The sequence below is a fragment of the Salvelinus sp. IW2-2015 genome, unplaced genomic scaffold (assembly GCF_002910315.2).
Source record: "Salvelinus sp. IW2-2015 unplaced genomic scaffold, ASM291031v2 Un_scaffold1136, whole genome shotgun sequence".
Lineage (NCBI taxonomy): Eukaryota > Metazoa > Chordata > Actinopteri > Salmoniformes > Salmonidae > Salvelinus > Salvelinus sp. IW2-2015.
In genome coordinates this window covers 19,473-42,136 of record NW_019942748.1, presented here as the reverse complement: position 1 = coordinate 42,136, position 22,664 = coordinate 19,473, and the positions used below count along the sequence as shown (strand labels likewise).

The 22,664-nt window shown below is 45.0% G+C and overlaps 1 protein-coding gene across 1 annotated transcript in view; it reads right to left on the bottom strand.

Moving 5' to 3' along the window:
• LOC112069862 (chromodomain-helicase-DNA-binding protein 9) overlaps window positions 1-22,048 on the bottom strand; it is a 118,979-nt gene extending 96,931 nt beyond the window's left edge. Inside the window, 1 exon segment of the mRNA XM_070438754.1 lies at window positions 21,835-22,048. Within this exon segment, the coding sequence (XP_070294855.1) occupies window positions 21,835-22,048 (214 nt within the window).
• Window positions 22,049-22,664: the final 616 nt, after the last annotated feature.

Sequence of the window (22,664 nt, the reverse complement as noted above, 5' to 3'; positions counted from 1 at the left end):
AATAAGGAAATGTGTAAACACAAAGGAATGGATTACAAAAGTGAATCAGCGAAGCTCTGAAAAACCCCCATGTGCATAACAATCAAGCTGTATACTTACACTGCTGCTTAGTGATGTGGGGGAGAGAGAGACATAGACAGAGAAAGACTAGAAATGATGAAGCAACATGCTATGAGCTATGTGTAGTTTGTAGTCGTAGCCTTTAGCAGTAGCTGACAGAGGAGAGAATACTAGAAATCAGCCTTCTCAGGAAGTTAACTCATAAATTTCAAGAAATGGCAGATAAGAGGAAAGTACGGGTCATTTTCATTGCACTCTAATGATTGGTATGATATGAATGTGATTGTCAAAGGGAGTTACACTGATCGGTCTAGAAAATAGAACATGAAACAACAGCCAGCTGGTCTAGAAACAGCACAGTAGAAAGTCACAAAACACTGTTAGCTAGTTGGCTGTACTCTTCTATTAGGCCCTCTAAGCCTTATTAATGAATAGGACTTGATAGCCTTTTTAAAGACAAACAACCAGTCACCAGAATATCCCATTCTGCTGCTGTGTCTCTACCCCACTACCTCAGACATACTGAAAGTCTTGCTCTCTGAACTTTCTGCTAGCCACACATTTTCCCCCCTAGTCACATAGATTGCAGCAGCACAAACTTTCATTAAGACAGGCAGAAAGAAACAAGAGACAGGCAGGACCGGCACACTGACATTCAGCCAAACTAGAATAAATAATATAGACTAATATAGTAATATAGTATAGATAAAATGGGAATAAAACATGGGCTGAGTTTTATTCCCTTCGGCTGGGCCCAGAGCCTATAAATGGATGAGCTAATCTCAACGTGTTGCAGTCAGAGCGGATGGCTACATGACCCGAGSCCGAGCCACAGCACGGCACAGCCAGTTGCTTTCCTGACTGCTAAATAAAGATAATTATCTTGAACTGCCACAAACAAAGCGGGGGAGGGGAGAAATAAATGACAGTTTATTTGGAAGATAAAKAAGAGCTGTAGCTACAAAATTATAMGTTTAACGTGTGCTGTGATGCCCAGACTATTAGTGGAAATCATTTGCCCAGAACTGAAATATTCTCATTATTCAAGTTGAAGGTAAAAAAAGAGGGGGAGGAAAGAGAAAGTCAAGGTAAAGAACAGGGAAGAGAGGGAAGTAGCAAAGGGGAGAGAGGGCAGAGGGCGGGAATGAGAGCAGGAATGAGAGTTTYTATYAAAAGTGAGTGAGAAAGGGAGAGAGAAGAAAAATGCACCAAAACCAAGTGTTCTGCAGCTGTGTAATACGACTATAAATAACTGAAAWTACAAGCTGCCAGCACTGCAGTGATTTCAATCTCTCTCTCTGCCACCACACGCTCCCATGAAAACACGTTGCACTATTACAGTAAGGAAAGACTACAGAGAGATAGAGATAGCCAGGACATTTGGGCCAGTTAGTCCACTCACTCACTCACTCACTCACTCACTCACTCACTCACTCACTCACTCACTCACTCACTCACTCACTCACTCACTCACTCACGCACTCACTCACTCACTCACTAACCCCTTACTTCCCTCAGTCCCTCATGCAGTGAACGCTGTGTGACTGATGTACTCGTCTTATGTGACACACACACACACATCGCCTTTTGCATCGAACCAGAGGTGGGGAGGAATCTATGGAGGGAGGAGGTGTGGGGGGAAAGCATGTGAGAGAGCATAGCTAGCACAGCTAAGCAAATGAGTATGGGAAAGAGCAGCAACAAGGAGTTCAAGATGGCGACAGTGGAGCTGCATCAGGCAGGCAGCATGAGCCAGTAGCAGAGGAGGTTGTTCAGTTGTTCAGTTCCTGTCGTCCGGCCCCTCCTCCCTCCCCTCTCTCTCTCTGTGCAGCTCACTTACCCTTCCTCTTGGCCTCTTCACTGTAGACATGTTTTTTTCTATTTTTTGTTCTTCCTCCCCCTCTCTCTCCAACCACCTAACAAAAGCCTTGCCCTTTCGCCGGGTTTTTTCTCTCTCTCGTTCGACAGTCTGTCTTGCTTGAGCTGCGTGTCCACCCCCTCCCCCCTCCACAGGCAGCGTACAGGCGGGCGGTGGAGCCTCCTCTCCTTCACCTCCTCTCCACTCCTCTCCTCCCCTAGCGGGCAGGGCTCAAGCTCAGTAGGAGTGCATGGGGCTGGGCTGTTAGATCACTGGGAGCAGGGCTGGTTGCGCCAGAAGAGGTGCGAAGCAGTGGCAGTCCAGGAAGCTCGTCTCATTCTGCTGCTACTGCGTGCTTCAGCTCCGTCCGGCTCAGGCAGGCGGGTCGTGTTGTGAGTGTCAGCGTCGCTCTCTCGCTCTACCCTCCTCTCTTCCCTCCCTTCTCATTGATTCCCCTCCGCCAGCAATCGCGAGCTCTCTCCGTCCGCTCACTCTACCTATCTCTACTCGTTCCTTTTTCTTGCTCTCTTCGTTCGTGCCTCGTTCTCTTACATCCCAGGGTAAGGTAGGCTACTRCTTTGTACACAAAAATGGTTTTGTGCTAGCTAGCTTGCTTGGTTGTTTTCCTTTTCCCACTAGTTTTCCCCTCCTCTTCCCTCTCTGCCCTCCCTCTCCCGTGCTGGGGTGTGTATGGCGAGGAGCTGGAGTCTCCAGCAGCAGAGCGGTGGAAAATGAAAGCAGCACAAAGCAGAAAAATGCATCAGCATGAATATTAGAGATGTCGTTAAAATCCAGACTCGTTCTCTCTCTCTCTTACTCACTCTCTCTTTGTGAGGAAGTAGGCCAGCAGATGGTGCTAGCAGTTATTACATTAACTTTCACAACTTAACCCCAAAAGCACTGGATTTCTACACAAGCACAGATATTAACATAAATGGAATGCAGGCTTGCATGTGTTGCACATTGCTCTATACATAAAACAGTATACACAAGAAACTGAATGACACCATATTATGTTGTACAGAATCATAACATGAAAATCCACTATGAGAAAAAACTAAACAATACACTATTAAACAACCAAACAGCAAACAACCAACGTGTGCAAAACCATGAAACCATGAGGCTAAAAAGCCACAGCACTGTCCCTAGTACAGCACACTAACACACTGAGAGCTCACTCCCAGAGACTGTCAGTAAAGCAGTGGTCTCAGACACACTCTGGTGGGGAAAGAGAGACGTAGACAGATGCTGGCCACCCAGCCACACAGCCGTGTTCACTTCCCACCAGGAAGAGAATCCCTCTCGCAAGAGGTGGATAGACCTCCACACACACAAATGTATGCGAGATGTGAAAGGACAGGTCGTGACGAGCCTTCTGTCCCTTCCATGACTGACAGTCACTGGAGGGGCGATGGAAGAGAGGGAGGGGGCTCCCTGGAACATGACGCAAGGGCCATGTGCTCGAGCAGGCACATGGTGCTGGGAGGTGAACACACAGACATGCCTGGCTGGCCTGGAGCCTGCCTGGCACAGGGTTAGGTCCCAGAGTGGAGACACACACATCACCAGACAGACACGCACTCATGCACGCGCTCACACACAAACTTAAAGAGCCATACATCTTGCTCTAAAGCACATGACTGTGTTTTTACAGTGAACTCTCGTTTGAAACCTTGTGCACAACATATAAGCCCCTTCTCAGGTTACACAAAGGGCTACATAGCCTGGGGGTTGACTGTTAGCTCCCTGCTAGTCAGAAGTAACCGGGAACAGGTTGGTAAGCTACAGGCTATGGCTAGCCTCAATGGCTATGTGGCTAGGGGGAGGCCAAGTACCTGGAGATGGATAGTTAGCTCCCTGCTAGTTAGAAATAACAGTAACAGGTCTGAAGCTACAGACTAGTAAGCTACAGGCTAAAGGCTACATGGCTATGTGGCTAGGGGGAGGCCAAGTACCTGGAGATGGATAGTTAACTCCCTGCTAGTTAGAAATAACAGTAACAGGTCTGAAGCTACAGACTAGTAAGCTACAGGCTAAAGGCTACATGGCTATGTGGCTAAGGGACGGACATTTGGAGCAGAGCAGCAGCTCTCTCCCTGTCTGAAATGTAACACTGTTTAATGATATTAGAGCAGAATTATCTCACATGGATAATAGCTGAAAGGGGCACTGAGCTCTTAAGGACATAGGCCTAGCAAACTTAGCTGATCTGTGTTGCTTTATCGGTTTAATAAGTAGACTAGTATGATTAGTAGGCCTTAAGTAAGTCAGAATGTATGTAAATATTCCTAGCTTTCCATTAGGCGTTGGGAAAACTACAGAGAAAGAGAAGGGGAGCGAGAGGTAGGAAATAAAGAGAGACTGACTGATGTATTTAACTGGCCCTCTCATCAGTAGTGGCAAACAAAGGTGAAAGCCATCCTTCCTGACTGGCTAAATAAACAACAGCTTAGCTGCAATATCATTTGGCTCTGCTTTCTCCAGCCTGTCTGAGCACAACTCTCTTAAAAAACCTGCCAGACACCTAACTCTGTGGAAGAACATTGGAACTACAAACATTGGAACTACAAACACGACAAAACATTGAACTGTACAACTGTAGGAATAACATACGACTGGTTAAAGTCCAACGTAGAGTATGTGTGGGAGGTCACAATGTACACAGTAGGTTGTGTTAACTCCAATCTAGTGCCCATGTGTTTGTCCCCATGCCCATATCTAGATAAATTAGCCTGTGCTGTGTGTTTGTGTGCGCATTCATGTGTCTGTGTATGTGCTTACTAGTGGTAGGCTATATGTGTGTTCTCCCCATGTTTGAGTGGGCATCTGATATAGGCTAGCTGTCAGGCTAGGCCTTGGGAGTTTGGACTCCTGTTCTAGGAGAGACGGAACGAAGGGAACTAAATGACACAACATGCCAATTACCGTCCCTGCAGTGGAGCGAGAACATGTCACATGCCAGATGGGAGCATGCCATGCAACAGGACTAAACTATAGCATAGTAGCAGTGGGCCTCACTCTCACATAAACAGAGCCTCACTCTCACAGAGACAGAGCCTCACTTTCACAGAGACAGAGCCTCACTTTCACAGAAACAGAGCCTCACTCTCACAGACAGAGCCTCACTTTCACAGAGACAGAGCCTCACTTTCACAGAGACAGAGCCTCACTTTCACAGAGACAGAGCCTCACTTTCACAGAGCCCTTGAAAACGATCAATTCACAGCTGTTAAAACACTGTCAAGAAGAACCGGTAAAAATACTGTATGTATAGTGTAATTCAGGGAGATATTTTAACAACAGTTCTTTCAGAGACAGGGCCTAAACGGTATGCAACCATGTTATGTACTGCATGTTGAGCATGAACATTTGAATAGTATAGTAGTACACTGAGGTGTTCACTGGGACGGACAGACAGCATCATTTTAGTCTGGGACCGACATCATAATGCAAAAGACTACATAACAGGCTGTTCAATGAGAGAGAGAGAGAGGTAGGTAGGTAGGATCAACAGATAGAGGTAGATAGAGAAAGCTAGGAAGAGATTCAATAACACCCATGTATACATAGATTCATACACAGGAAGGCTTTTAGCTGCCAGCGACTGGCTCTGCACAGGGTGTATTGTCTCTCTAGGCTGAGGATGTGTTGGTGAAAACAAGGGAGAAACAGGAACAGTGAACGCAGGCAGGCAGCCAGGCACACATGCTGAAATGGTCACATGGCTTGGTGGAGCTGTGGCGCCTTGGCAACCCAACGGTTAACATGCAAATAGGCCTCCCGGCAGAGAAATTAGTGTGCTGGGGGGGCTTCCTCTAAAGTGAGAGAGAGAGGGGGGAGTAAAAAAAAGAAAGAGAGAGAGAGAAAGAGTAAAAGAGACAGAAAGAGATAAAAAGGGAGCCAGAGGCACAGGTGTGAGTCTCTAAACAGTCCATAATAACCTCATCACAAACTCAGAGCCTGTATTAGTGTGCCTGCCACTCTTACTTCTGCCTCCCCCTGAGGGCCTTTGAGTAGGACTCCACTAAAACACCGTTAGGGAAATTGACATTTATCATCCTAGGACAGAATGGAACTCGCACTATAACTGTGCACACACTATAGCCAATCATAGAGCCCACAAGACCCACCATATCAACAGTTAGCCTATATTTTCACCCACTAGGTAGTGCTGTAATGCTGGTTGTATAGGCTAGTAGGAGAGTGCATCTTTTGTAACAGAGAGAGCTGAGCAAGTGAACATTGTGTTCCTACAGAGCAAATATAGGAGACAGTGTGTGGTACTGGTCCCTAGAAATTTAATCAAAGACAGCCTACTTTTTCTTTGATGAATAATAAAGTGCATAGTACAGGAATAATAGAGATGATCCACTGCTTCTCTCTCACTTCAGCCTTTGCCTAAATGTTTTCCTTTTAAAAAATATCTTAAGTCTACCTAGAAGTCAACCTTTGACGTCGACTCTTCCTTAAAAACACTCCTCACAGCAAAGTGTGTTGTGTCTTTGTGCATAATGTCCCTAAGAATAGTTATTGGCCTTGTGTTGTGAGAGGGATAATACCAGCAGTATACAACACTACTCACCTTCCCAGTTCCCAACCATAGCCTAACCAGAGACCAAACCTACTGCCTGGTTAATGGAATATAGATTAGTCTGTCAGGAGGTGGGGAAGAGATTAGGCCTGTTAATTAGGCCTATGGCTATGGGCCAATTTAAAGTCATGCATGGAGAGTGAGGAAAGAGGTAGAGAGGAGAGAGAAGAGAGATGTAGTGTGTATATGAGAGAGAGAGAGATAGAGAGAGGGGGAGGTAGAGAGGTGTAGTTGATAAATGAAAGGGGGCACACTGCACGGCGATGCTTCCTGAACCAATTAAAAAGAGCATCAYGCCTTAATGATCCTTCACAGGGTTGGAGAGGGAAGGTAGGGTGTGTTGGTGCTAACCTCTTGTCCCGGGGAAAGGCTAATAACAGAAGTGACACTCAGTGGGCTAACAGGGCTTACAGGTCCTCCGTCCTCACTCTCTGACCTGGTCCACTTTGACCTGTGCTGTCACAGCCTGGCTGGCACACAGCTCTAGCAGGTCACATGGCAGCAGGGCCTTAGGCAGAACTGCAGTAGTAGAATATATGGCATTTAACTGGGCTGTATTCACATAGGGTTGACCCAAACCATACTGTTTGTGTCACGCCTGCTCCCGCTCTTCCTCCCCCTGGCCATCGAGGGCGCCAGGATCCCCAGCATTACGCACTCAAGCCACCATCAGTACACACACTTGCCTTCCCCCGGTCACGCGCATCAGCGATCATTGGACTCACATGGACTCAATTACTTGTGCCATTGCCTTCTCTATATCTGTCTGTTCCCAAGCTCTGTTCCCTGCTTCGGGATTAATTGTCTCATGTCCGTGTTACCCGTGTTCCGACGCTGTTCCTGTCTTGTTTCCTTGTCTGTTCCCGAATAAATGTCTGACTCCCCGTACATGCTTCTCCTGTCCGGCGGCGGTCCTTACAGTCTGACTCTGATACCACTATTTTCTTATTCTATGTTGGATGTGTAACCAGGCAAATGGCCAGCCCAGTACAGCTCGGATTAGTTTGGCTCAGTGTGAAAAGGGTACTGGTTGCCTGTATCTGGATGGAGGAGCGGATGTGGAGAAATGTGGGTGGCAGAAGGACGGACAGAGTCCAGAGTTACAGAGTTAAGTCTAATACCATAGCCTAATTAAGCTAATGTTCTGCAGACCATGTGTAGTAGGCCTAGGCCTACAGATTAGGAAGGGGGAAACTACAGGGAATTATCCATTCTGTATAGAAACAGTATCAATAAAGTTGTATTGAWTTAAAGAATCTAGTGTTCTTATTCCATTTGTGAAGGATAATCAACAAGGGGCTATGCGTTCTATGGGAAATAATGGATGACGTGGAAGGTGTGTTCCACGATGCGCTAGCGAAGTGGAACTGACCTTCAACAGAGTTGCATTCTTTTCCTGAGAACGCATAGCCCCTCTTTGATTATCTCTTTTATACCACGGCTATAATTTAACACATTTGCGGCTAAAAATGTGTTCATTTTCCAATAGAAATGTGTTCATTTTCCAGTAGAAATGTGTTCATTTTCCAGTAGAAATGTGTTCATTTTCCAGTAGAAATGTGTTCATTTTCCAGTAGAAATGTGTTAATTTTTCAGTAGAAATGTGTTCATTTTCCGGTAGAAATGTGTTCAACATCTACTGAATAGGCTAGCAAGTTTACTAGATAGCTACAGTAGTTTATGTGGTAACCAAACAAACACACTTGTTAGTTTAGCTAACCAAACCATCAGTCCTAGCTTGCCATTATGAAAATATAATTCAACAATGCCAATAAANGTTTAGCTAACCAAACCATCAGTCCTAGCTTGCCATTATGAAAATATAATTCAACAATGCCAATAAAGTTTTCAATTCAAGTTTTGCTTTAAAAAGCAGCTCAAACATAGAACATGTAAGAATGAACTATAGCCATTGAGTTCTACCGTGCTAATATAGGGAATTATACAACGGGTGGGTCTAATCCTGAATGCTGATTGGTTAAAACCGCATTCCATTCTGTGTTTATTCTACAAGTTACAACCGGTTAAATCTATGACTTTAAAATTCCTAATTACTCTGTTCCATCTGACAGTGCAATCCATTGTCTCATCAACCCAGCCAAGCAATTTATAAACTTGATCTCCACTATAAAAAGCATCTAGACATTCTCACATTTCTATTWGACTAACATTTAGTTTTCAACAGTGGAGATTTGTATAAACATTGCTGTATGTCTCTCCGACATTTGCAACATTGCTTCAATATTCAAATTGAATCTCCAGCTGTCCCATAGTAATGAACGTGTCGGGAGTCGGGACGAGACAGACAAACAGGCAGCGTTTTTCAGCCAGTAGAAATCATGAATCAGCTGGCATCATTTTATGGGTATATACAAAGAAATGTAAATTGAAAAAAGGTAAACGTGAAGCTAGTTTGCAGTCTTTCCAGCTTCAATTTGAAGTGATTGTGTTAGCTGTGTTGTTGGCTTGCTCCTCTGAACAACAGTTTCCTGACTAGTGAGCACATTTTCTATGCCAGACAAAATCACGCCTCATTAGCTCATTGTTATGGATGTGTTCAAATAAATGTCACTAAAAAACAGCTTAAACAAATGCAAATGCAGCTACTTCACTGTTATTCTGGCTGCACTTTTTGACGTGACTGTAAGTTAGCCGTAGTTGGCTAACTAGCAAGCAAGGGATAAGAACTTTGCCAGCCATTATGGCAATGGAACATTTAGAACGAACGACTGGGTCGCGTACATACTGTAGATACAGAACAAAAAGACTGGGTCGCGTCCATACTGTAGATACAGAACAAAAAGACTGAACGACTGGGTCACTTCCATACTGTAGATACAGAACAAAAAGTCTGAATGACTGGGTCGCGTCCATACTGTAGATACAGAACAAAAAGACTGGATGACTGGGTCACGTCCATACTGTAGATACAGAACAAAAAGTCTGAATGACTGGGTCGCGTCCATACTGTAGATACAGAACAAAAAGACTGAACGACTGAGTCGAGGCCATACTGTAGATACAGAACAAAAAGACTGGGTCGCGTCCATACTGTAAATACAGAACAAAAAGACTGAACGACTGAGTCGAGGCCATACTGTAAATACAGAACAAAAAGACTGGGTCGCGCCATACTGTAGATACAGAACAAAAAGACTGGGTCGCGTCCATACTGTAGATACAGAACAAAAAGACTGGGTCACGTCCATACTGTAGATACAGAACAAAAAGACTGGGTCGCGTCCATACTGTAGATACAGAACAAAAAGACTGAATGACTGGGTCACGTCCATACTGTAGATATAGAACAAAAAGACTGAATGACTGGGTCACGTCCATACTGTAGATATAGAACAAAAAGACTGAACGACTGGGTCGCGTCTCAGGCAACCGAACTGATAGAACGAACGACCAGCCGGCTTGGGTAGCAACCCTAGATTTGTGTCGGGTCTATATCTTGTGGAAGGATGAAATAGTATGAATAAATTCATTAAAATAATGTTTTTAATGAAAACATGTCAATCATTATTGTATTGTATTATTGTATTGTTGTATAAAAGTGATACTGCACTCGAAGCCAGTGTTTAGAGGATATATTGGCTTGGTCTCGAGCCTAACAACACCAMTGCCAATATATCCTCCAAACACCGGCTTCTCGGCATTATCACTTAAATAACTCACACTCTAGAATGCCCTTCAAGCCAATCAGAAACAAGTATTCAACAATGCCATGGTATAAACATGAATAACAGTAGGTTCCCAGTCCAAAGTGACATATTATACTGTATAAGCCTAGGCCTCATTTCCTAAGAAATGCACTTACACTACTAGGTGGTATAATGGTATTAAACGCTGTAGATCTATACACAGGAGAACTATAGCTTCAACCAAGTACACACTCCTAGTATGCTAGGCTGTGTGTGTGGGCCTCCCTCTCTGGTCTGTTGGAGATATTTATAGTTATTACCCAGAAAGCTCTAAGGCCCAGGCCAAGACACACACACACGCAGGCACATGCACACACAGCTTGGCATGTAATTCCTTGCAAATGCAGCGATTAGCAATTCACATAGGTTATGATATCATTAGCCGTACCTGCCATGGCAGAGATAGAGGGCTGCACCATCACACCCATTACACATCCTCAAATAGCTCCCAAATAATTAGCTCTCCATTAGTCATTCAGTTAACTGACTCCTTCATTTCATTAAGAGAGGCATGCGATGGCCATTTGCATCTGTGAGAGGATTGGTGATAGGAGTGGTTCATGGATGGACTGGGACTGGGGAGGGTAAGGTAGTTTGGGCCTGGTCGTTAGGGATTCTATAGGATAGCAGAGGGGTGACAGAGGGGAGAGGGCAGTCTGAGGTCATTGAAGATGATGCTGTATCTGTCATTAGCACAGTATGGGGAAGGTCTGAGAGAGCCTCTATGATACACCACAAGTCAGGCGCTAAGCACCCAATGATACAGGCAAACTAATGTTCCCCTTATTGTGTAGTGACACACCCAAAACCTTAAGGTTTTTAGGCCTCTCTAGATAAATAAGCTGGATGGTTATTACATAATCCTAGCAAGCATTACAATGGGCAGACATTCAAGGTCATTGCAGAATAACTTTCAATATAGCCATCAAAACAACCTGCCAATGAGCAGCCTACTTACTGGGGAGCAGAGATGGAGGGAGGGGATTCCAACAACAGTGGTTCCCTTAGAGCTTAGACCAGCAATTCTCAACAAATTTGGGTTGTGGGAGGTTTTGAATGAGTCACCAATTTCGAAACATAGGCCTATTCCTTGCTTGAGAACTGAGAAATTAATCAGCATTACCTGGTGGTAACACACAAAATAGTATGATTTATGCATTCAAATTAGCAATTGGTGGGTTCATCACCAGTCTTCTTCATGCTATAGCTCTCAATAATAAGAGGTTAAATCAGGAGAAGGCAGGTTGTTAGCAGCAAAAAAGCAGACATCAGTGCTGCAACGGCGAAACTACTTTTGCTATCTRAGATTGTTCTGGCAATTCTCACATATAAACTTTATTGGGAGAAATTATGTTTGACATGCTTTTTACATTTGTATCACAAACAATTGTTTTCTTAAATCATGATGAAAGTGGCCATTTTAGGACCTCTTTTTTGACCTATAAATGCCTCTGGTAAAACCTTATGATCCTTGAATCGTACATGATACAGACAACATATTGGTTCATTATACTCCTTATAGAGGGTCTAACAAATGGAGAATGTCTAGATTCTGAAATACACATTTTCACATGAATTAATTCAATATAAAAAAACATGCATATGAATATCTCAAAAGTACCCTTWACAAGTACATGACATTTCCAGTGGGTTCTGTGCTAATTCTGAAGTTGTGATACATTTTATGAGCACCGCCAACACAGTGAATGGGAAAATGGATTGAAAGGGCTGTGATTGGTTAATAACCAATAATGTACATTTCTACGTATAAAATGGATCATATCTACAAAAGTACCAGAGAGCTCCCTCTGGAAATGTGACATTTTTGACAAGTGCATTGTTCTAAACAATCCGTTAAAAAAATAAGCAAAATAAAAAAGGGTACTTTTGAGATATTTATATTAATATTTTTATGTTGAATAAATGAATGTAAACATTTGTATTTCAGAATCTAGACATACTCCATATTTTAGAGCCCACTATAAGAAATATAATAAACCAAGATGTTGTCTGTATCATGTACAGTTCACAGATCACAGGGTTTTACAGGAGGCATGTATAGGTCTTAAAAGTGCCTGAAATTGCCAATTTCATAATGATTTTCAAGAAAATGGTTTGTGATACAAATGTTAAAAGCATGTCCAACATCCTTCCTCCCAATTAAATTTCTATGTGAGAATTGCCAGAACAATCAGATTGTTGAAAAATATTTTCCGCCTAAGCTGGCGTGGAATCGCCCAACTATGGACTTATCCAGAACTATGATGGCGGTGAGACCGAATTATAGGGTCACCAGAGGACAGGGCCCAGGGGACAGCCACACACATTCAACTGAGGACAACAGACAGACGTGTAGTTCTGTTCTGAGCAGGAATGTTAACAAAGTCTTTATAAATCAAATGAATGATCGACGCCACAACACTAACCATTTCATACTGAACTCTCAGCAGACAGGACAGTCTTGAGACGAGGGCATACAAAATAACAGCAGCTTTGTGGCAGTATAGCGAGAGCAACCATGTGATTCAACATTCCACAGAGATTGATTTAATGTATATGAAGGCCAAATGCCACAGACCAATAGGCCAGTGAAAACATTGAAACCTGTAGCCTAGTAATTGCACTGCGCAACAGAGGATTGAGTTATATAAGAAGGAATTCACAGGATTCTTCCAACATATTCACCTCAGGGATCAAAGCAGGACGTATGCCTACAACATTCTGAGAGAAAAGAGCAACCCTCCATTTTGTACTTTGAAATGTTAAAACATTAACTTAATGGTGGCAGCAGTCTCTGTAAACATGAGTCATAGTGTGCATGGTTAGTGACAGTAGGCCAACTGCATATTGTTGTAGACTAGAGGTACAAAACTAAACTTTATCCAAGGCAGACAGAAGACAGTGTTAGCCTACATTTTGTCCCTTTCCACAGAGTCAGTGTAATGTTGTGAAATAAAGTGTTTCTCTGTGTAAACAAACCCTTGACTCAGGGCCCAGCGCCATGGAAACCAGTGGACATACCCGGCTAGGAACCAGCAGCTACCTGACAAACCTGTCTGATCGCTTTGGGACTCCTGTGTGAAAACTATCTATCTATCACGCACATACATTCAACACACACACACACACACACACACACACACACACACACCACACACACACACACACACACACACACACCTGTCATCTTCATGGAATAGCTAACGCAAACCAACAAGTGTTCCTTAGACATAAAGGCAAAAGAGGCACACTGTATGAAGTATAGCCGACACAAAGCACAATTAGCCAGAATATCCGACCTGCTACTTACAGCTGCACTAGGGTTCGGACAGCCCCACCGTATAACACCGTGGAGCCAGCTTGGAAAACGTACCTCAATCCAGGGATGAGAAATTAGTTGTAATCTGAATTGTGCTATTATCCCAACTGTTACAAGATTGAATAACTGCTACTTTCCCGGAACGCTTCCCTTTCCTCCTCATGCTACGTAGCAGAAGCCACGTGCGTTGAACAACAAAGGATAGTCAGCCTACGTTGTCGCGCTGTGATAATGTCAAAATAAAAGTTGTGTGGGGAATGGCTTTGTATATGTCAAACTCTCCCAAAACTATGTCTGTACAATAATTCATTGGTAATCCATTATTATAATGAATTGGTAATAATTTATTGGTAAGCCATTGTTATAATGAATTGGTAATAATGAATTGATAATTGGTAATGTCAATGTTGTCAAGGGTGCATTAACAAAYGCAAAATTGTTGGAACAAAGAAATAAACTATTGAAAGACAAACACAACAACTTTCTAGTGTGTGGCTGTTTATTGCCTTTGTTAATCCACCCTTGACAACAATGACATGGATTACCAATTAATTATTGTACATCAGACAAGCATCCAAAGTTTTGGTCAAGTTTGACCTATGGTCCTTTCAAGACATCTTGGGACTCTAGAAAGATGCCTGAGTTTCCGAGTTGGATGACCATTCAAAACTCTTTTTTCAAAGTTCCCACTGAGTTTCCAGTGTTTTTGAACGTGGCAATATACTAAACCATTCCCCAAAACAACTTTTTTTTTACATTTCCACAGCGCGATGACGTAGTCCGCAAGGAGCCTGATTGGCTGACTATAGTTTGATGTTCAACTTACATTCTAGCGCCATTTCAAAATGGCTGATGTGGCTTCTGCTACCTAGCATGGGGACGAAAATGGCAGCTTTCCAGAATAACTATCAGTCGTTCAAACTTCCCGGTGTAACAGTTGGGATAATGGGACAATTTGGAGTGCACTGCATTTCTCATCCCTATATTGAGGTAGGTTTTCTGAGCCATATCTCGTGCTAGCTCCCCGGTGTCTTGATCTACACAGTCATGCTGTCCGACCTTAGTGCAGCTGTAGCAAGCGGGCTGAATCTGACTAAAAGCATAATGTCATGATCCACAGTCCAAATGCCTTTCCCCTATTCCCCTTGCCCTATTTAGTGCTAGGTTCCCTAAGTCTAACTGAATGACAGCCACTGAAAGTCTCATTAGAGTCCCTGTAGAGTAGACGGTGTAAATCTGTTCTCCACTTTCTCTCCCCAGAGACAGACTATGCTAGGCAGGCTAGCGTTCAGCAGGCTGCCTGGTGGTTGAGCTGAGTTCATTCCTGTCAGCCAGTGAAAGGTTAACCTGACTGCAGCTCAAGGAAGAGGTCACGTTGGGTTGTGTCACCCCTCACATTCCTCTCACACAAAACCTCATGTTAGCACTGAACCCGCTGGCTATCGCACGCTCCTCTCCAAACCCCTAGCCAGCCAACAAAGTCAAAGCTATTTAATCCCCTGTGAGCGGGGGAGAGAGAGAAAAAATGCAGAATAAAAGAGAATGGGTTTTTATTCAGACCTACTGTGCAGTTTGGGGCTGGCAAGGTTCCCACATGCTCCTCACAGTCTAGGCTAAATCCAAGTACATCTCTCTCACCACTCCCTCTACTAACTAGCCACCCATTTCCTCCTCTAGTGTCCCCCCACAGCCCACCCCTTCCGTCCACAGCCAAGACCGCCCCACTTTAAATAGAGTTGACTTCCTGTTCACCTTTGACCTCCACTAGATACCACCCACTCCTGGCAGGCCTCCACTACCAGCAGGCAGATGAGGCCGGATGACTGGAGGAACAGAGAGAGGCAGTCATAAAGAGAGAGATAGGCAGTCAGAAAGAGCTAGGGAGAGACAGAGCGAGAGACAGGCTATGTGCACACTGCCCACAAAATGATGTAGAAACTGAGCTGTACTTCCTAACCTCCTGCCAAATGTATGACCATATTATAAACACATATTTCCCTCAGATTACACAGGCCCCCAAATAATTTGAAAATAAATACTTTTTTGATAAACTCCCATATCTATTAGGTGAAATACCACAGTGTGCCATCGCAGCAGCAAGATTTGTGACTTGTTGCCACAAGAAAAGGGCAACCAGTGAAGAACAAACACTATTGTAAATACAATCTATACTTATGTTTAATTATTTTCCATTTTGTACTTTAACTATTTGCACATTATTACAACACTGTATGTCTTTATTCTTTTGGAACTTTTGTGAGTCTAATGTTTACTGTACATTTGTTATTGTTTATTTCACTTTTGTTTATTATCTATTTCACTTGCTTAGGCAATGTAAACATATGTTTCCCATGCCAATAAAGCCCCTTAAATTGAACATTGAATTGAGAGATGAGAGAGACTGATAGACCTACTGACCAGAGAGAAAGCCAACCGCAGCCAGAGAAACAGCCAATCATCTCTCAGCCTCGTAGAGAGCAGGTTTCCCAGCGGCAAGTGGCCCCTCCCCCTCCAAAGAGTAGAGTAGTGACTTGGTGTCAGGTTTCAGGACTGACTGCAGCACTCTCTGCCTGGCTGACTGGCTGGCTGGCTGGCTGGCTGGGAGTTACATAAACATCACCAGGAAGGTCAGGAAGCAACAAAGACAGCAATTCAGTGGGGGCTGACAGCCACAGACACTCTTGGCTGAGTCGGCTTCACACACATTGGCCAGGTCGCAGTTGCAAATGAGAACTTGTTCTCAACTAGCCTACCTGGTTAAATAAAGGTGAAAAAAAAAATAAAAAATGGCCTCCCTGAACCCCCCCACTTTAGTTTCAAGGCACCCAGAGGCCAGAGGAGGAGGTGAGGGGAGAGAGAGGTCGGGGAGTCAAAGAATAAACCTAAACCACTGATGCACTGAGTCAGACAGGAGGCACCTGCTGTACAGCACAGCAGCTCATCATCAGCTATTCAACCACCAGAGTGTGCCTACTGCCACATCAAAAGGCTATTTGTTTGTAATGGGGCTGTCATGCAGTAAGTTAGAGTCGTGGACTGCATCACGTGTGAGGACAGATAAGGGTATGCACAACCCATTGGGGGGGTTGTTCTCTGCCAACTACATCTAGTAGCCTAGTTGTTGTCTATAATAGCGTTTCCCAAACTCGSTTCTGTGGCCCCCCTGGGTGCACGTTTTGGTCTTTTCCCTAGCACTACACAGCTGATTCAAATAATCAAAGCTTGATGATTAAAACGTGCACCCTGGAGGGGGGTCCCAGGACCGAGTTTGGGAAACCCTGGTCTATAAAATGAAAGATAATTTTTTCACGATTGTCTCTATTTAGAAGAATAAAACATCACTGTTTTCATTTATTTGACTGAATCAGGTTAGAGGGTAGAGGTCGACCGATTAATCGGAATGGCCGATTAATCGGGGCCGATTTCAAGTTTTCATAACAATCGGAAATCGGTATTTTTGGGCGCCGATTTGCCGTTTTTTTTTTTTTACACCTTTATTTAACTAGGCAAGTCAGTTAAGAACACATTCTTATTTTCAATGACGTCCTAGCAACGGGGCAGAACGACAGATTTTTAACCTTGTCAGCTCGGGGGATCCAATCTTGCATTGATTACATTGCACTCCAAGAGGAGCCTGCCTGTTAGCGAATGCAGTAAGCTAAGGTAAGTTGCTAGCTAGCATTAAACTTATCTTGTAAAAAACAATCAATCAATGACTGTCATTGCTCCAATGTGTACTTAACCATAAACATCAATGCCTTTCTTAAAATCAATACACAAGTATATATTTTTAAACCTGCATATTTAGCTAAAAGAAATCCAGGTTAGCAGGCAATATTAACCAGTTGAAATTGTGTCATTTCTCTTGCGTTCATTGCACGCAGTCAGGGTATATGCAACAGTTTGGGCCGCCTGGCTCTTTGCGAACTAATTTGCCAGAACTTTACGTAATTATGACAACATTGAAGGTTGTGCAATGTAACAGGAATATTTAGACTCATGGATGCCACCCGTTAGATAAAATACGTAACAGGAAAGTGGGAGATAAAAGGGTGGGATAAGTGGGTACATCCCTCTTCTTCTACCTGTCCTTGTCTGTTATTCTTTTTTTGTCAATATGTTGTACCCAGAACTCTGGGTCTTGTTGTCTGTCTGCGATCTTTATGTTATACAATAAGAATTGTATACCTGTCTTTACACCTATACACCATTCTGTTGTTCAATAAAAAAATTGAAAAACGAAAATACGGAAATGAATAAACGTTGTCAGGAGTTGATGTTCCCTGATTAGTCAAAGGCTTAGGTTAGCAGAGCAATATATCACACGTTATAATTCCTGGTAATAACTTGCGGCTGAATTGAAAGGTCTCTGATTTCGTCATGTCTTCCTCGATGTCGGATCAGTCTTACAAATGTGTATCATAGCCATTCAGATGGTCTGTCGTCTCGTGCGAGCTTAACCTTCCTCGACGTTTTGAAATACCCGTGTAAATCCACTAAGGTAAGGACGTTGTCAACATATTTCTCTAAATCCACTCTAACAATTTTTTGTTATCATTTCGCTTAACTTATATAGCCATATGTTCAGAGTTACCATGCTCCTATGGATATCTACACAGTATAAAATTCACGGTGCTGTAAGCCTACACACGAAACACAGAACCTTATTTAAGTAATCTAAAAATATCCTATGGAATAAATGAAGGAACCGCTTTTCAGATTTTGCTAGGTGTCATGGGAATTATGACTCGCACTTTGGTTGTCAATTCTTACCATGCCCATTATTAAAATAGGATTTCCTGCATATAGAAATTAAAGTTTTTGTTTTCAACATTCATCACAGGTAACTTAAACTCTATTTTTATTCAAACAGTTGAGAGTATTTGTCTCCTAAGCAGACTCTTCAGTATCATTGTCACTTCAGAGCTGTGTGCGTGTGTGTATTTATGTATTATATTAAGTTAAAATAAAAGTGTTCCTTGTTCATTCAGTATTGTTGCAATTGTCATTATTACAAAAATGTGTGTGAGTATGATATATATATATATATATTTTTTTTAAATAAATCGGCCGATTAATCGGTATCGGCTTTTTTTGTCCTCCAATAATCGGTATCGGTATCGGCATTGAAAAATCATAATCGGTCGACCTCTACTAAAGGGTACTGTGCCTGTCCCATCGATAACCATATGGCAGTGTGCTGTACATAGGCCCACTGAGGACATCTTCGAACAGACCAAGTGAAGTCTAATTCAAATTGCCTTGGTATGATCATATCCAACCAGACCCTTTCATACTGGGCGGCAGGTAGCCTAGTGGTTAGAGCATTGGACTAGTAACCAGAAGATTGCAAGATCGAATCCCTGTGCTGACAAGGTAAAAAATCTGTTGTTCTGCCCCTGAACAAGGCAGTTAACCCACTGTTCCTAGGCTGTCATTGCAAATAGGAATTTGTTCTTTACTGACTTGCCTAGTTAAATAAAGGTGTCTTCACAATGACTGGGAACAAAGGCCCTCTGTCTAGAAGTCAGTCTCTCTGTGTGACTAACATTGAACAGAACCAGCCCATGTCACAGCCAAGCACAAGCTCCTGAGGACTAGGCCTACAACTGTCTGGGTGGTATACTATATAACGGTATTGATGCATGCTGTTTATTAACTGACAGATTTCCCACGCGTTCCCAACTGCCTTGTTATTGGGCTACATTTCACAGCTTGGCACATTTTTTTTAAAGACGCTGATATGCTTTCTCATGGTGTACTAAGCTATTCTGAATTATTTCATTTCTTTCTGAACAGACAGCAGTAACTCTATAACTTTGGCAAATGTATTTCAATTGATCAGGGGTGCTGCAGCTCCTCCAGAACCCTTCTATAAGGAAATAAATGATGATGTGCAACACTGGAGAGATCAGCGTTGCAGGCTCATTCATGTCTATCAGAGCAGAGAGGCAGAGAGATCATAGAAAGTGAATCTCGTTCCAGTTCTGTGAGAGACACAGGCGTGCTTCACACGCGTTGGTCTCAAACATAGGTTCCAATTTTGCACAAACCATAAGTCAACCCAAATCAAGAGACAGGACCAGGCAGTGAGACAGGGCCAGAGACTGGACCAGGCAGTGAGACAAGGCCAGAGACAGGACCAGGCAGTGAGACAGGGCCAGAGACAGGACCAGGCAGTGAGACAGGGCCAGAGACAGGACCAGGCAGTGAGACAGGGCCAGAAACAGGACGAGCATAGCTGAGACAGGGCCAGACACAGGCCCAGAGTGCGACAGGGCCAGGAGACCAGGACCACGGAGTTAGACAGGCCAGAAGAAACAGGAACCAGGCCAGTGAGACAGGCCAGAGACAAGACCAGGGAGTGAAGACAGGCCAGAAACGGCGACCAGAGGAGTCGAGACTAGGTGCGCCAGAGACAGAACCACGCAGTTGAGACGATGGGCTCAGAGAGCAGGGACCACAGTCAGTGACAGGCCAGACACAGGACCATGGGAGGTGCGGCGATGTGGCCAGGAGAGCGGAGGGGGAGGGCTGGTGCAGGTGGGAGTGAGAGACAGGGCCAAACAGGAGCCAGGCAAGTGAGACAGGCCAGAGACAGGGAAAAAAAACCCAGAGGAAGTCAGACAGACGCCAGCACAAGGACCAGAGGTGCGACAGGCCAGAGAGACAGGACCAGGGAGTGAACAGGGCCAGAAACAGGACCAGGCCAGCGAGACAGGCCAGAGACAGGACAGGCGAGAGACAGACCGCACGATGAGGACAGACCAGGGATGAGAAGCAGCAAGACACAACGACCAGGGAGTGAGACAGGCCAGGAAAGGACCAGGTGAGATACAGCGCCAGAGACAGGACCAGGGAGTGAGACAGGGCCAGAGACCAGAAGGTGGAGGTCAGAGACAGCGGCCAAAGACAGGGCCAGAGACAGCCAGTGAGACAGGACTAGGGGGTGAGACAGGGCCAGAGACAGGCATTGAGACAGGGCCAGAGACAGGCAGTGAGACAGGACTAGGGGGTGAGACAGGGCCAGAGACAGGCAGTGAGACAGGACTAGGGGGTGAGACAGGGCCAGAGACAGGCAGTGAGACAGGGCCAGAGACAGCCAGTGAGACAGGACTAGGGGATGAGACAGGGCTAGAGACAGGCAGTGAGACAGGGCCAGAGACAGGCAGTGAGACTAGGACAGGGGGGTGGGCACCACTCTATCCCCTGATGCCCTGCCTGTTCAGCAAACACACTATCTGTTGGCTCTTCACACACCAGTGGACATGWATAGAGCAGTCTACCCATAAGCATCAACACAAGGGTGGATGTTGACACAGACTGAAGGGAAGCTGGGCCTGTTCYCTGGTGTTCCATGTCCCATTTCAATTAGCGGATGGACAAATTGGACAAATTGGCTGCTGGGTCAAAACACCAGTCTGTGCTTGAGTATTTCAGCCTACCTGTTAGTCTAAGTGGTAGAGTTGAGAGAGACAGAGCTATGCTGTAGAGACAGGGTAAAAACCTAGCGACTTGTGAGTCACCATTCACCAGAGAGTAGTTGTGTGTGTGTGTGTGGGTGTGTGCGTGCGTGCGTGCGAGCACTTGTTTACAATTTACAGAGCCAGTCAGAGATAGTTCTGATGAGTGCTGAGCTGCATGTGCCAGCACTAGGGCCATGGAAGGGAACAGACACACTGTGCTGCTGATGATCAGATGTGGGTTCAAACACTATTTGAAATATTTAGCCTGCCTGGAGTTCCAGAATGGTGGGGTTAGTAGTTTTGGGACTATTCTATTGGTTCCATTAATCAAGCACAGTTTAAGTATTTGACCTAATATCAAATAGTATTTGAACCCAGGTCTGACATACAGTGTGACTGCTGACGGTCCTCTTTGCCTGGCTGTCTGAGTCACTGTGGAAACAGGCTCAGAGAGGTGTGTGGATGGATGTTGCTATGCTACTGGCCAGCTCTGCTCCAGGATCCGCCTTGTGCCTGTCAGAGCCAGAGCAGCACACTAATGCAAGAGAACGTGGTTATGTGGTAGTGGTGCTGGCCGGAGGTCTGGTAACTTCCAAGTTAGATCCACAGTTCTGGGGATGGTGCTGGTCTGGACGGGCTGGCTGACTGCACTGGGGTAGCAGCTCATGGCCTGGCCAAACATCTCAGATGAGTCGTAGTTCCCTAAGGTCTGCCTCGAGCAGCGCAGAGCCCGGAAGGGAAATTCGTCTCAGCCTGGCTGACTGGGACTGCTCGGGCGTGTGATGCTGAGTCATCCCTGTAGCAGACAAAAACGCACATCCAGCTCCCACGAAGAGAGAGTTCAGGCACTGAGGAGGGCAGGGGAGTGGTGGTGGTGATCATGGACACTGGGGCTAAAGAGAGAGGCTGGCTCAGGCTGGAGGTGCCAGGCTGTCCCTGGCCAGGGAAGGAGTACTGGGAGGGAGGGTAGGCGGTGGTGGAGCTCACTGAGCAGGAGGACAGGGTGTGAGCCATGGGGGAGCAGGTCTGCATGGAGAAGGACATGCTAGAGCCCTCTGGCCCTACCCAGGAAAGGCCCTGAGTCCCTGCACCAGCTGGTAGCCACCTGCTGTGGTGGGGTTCCAGCCAGCGAGGCATTGGGGGTTTCCACATTAGCTTTGGCCAGAGCCCCTGAGTTAGGCACAGCCTGGAGTGGAACTGGGTCCCCCGGTGGTTAAGCTGCTGGTTGTGGGAGCTGGCTGTTGGTTGGCCTGGTGGAAGGGGAAGCTGTGGTGTGCTGGGGCAGAGAGCTGAGGGTTCACTACCTGTTGATGAAGGGCTGTGCTGCTGCGCTGGTTCAGACGCTGGTGTTGCTGCTGGCTGAAGTTGTTGTTGACAGGGTGGTGCTGCTGCTGTGGCTGTTGCTGTCGGAGGTGATGCTGTTGGTGTGTGGAGTTGGCTGCTGCTGTTGTTGATGTATTGTTGTTGTTGTTGCTGGGGCACTGAGTGGTAAGGTTCCCGTTCTGGTCCTGGTTGCCCCACATGGGGCTGTTGTTGGAAAACAACGCGTTGGATTGGGGTTGCCTGCCAATTGAGCGTCCATGGAACTGGGTATGCTGTGCTGCTATCATCCCTCCACCACCCACACCCTCAGAGCCAGCGAAGGGCTGTCCCATGGAGT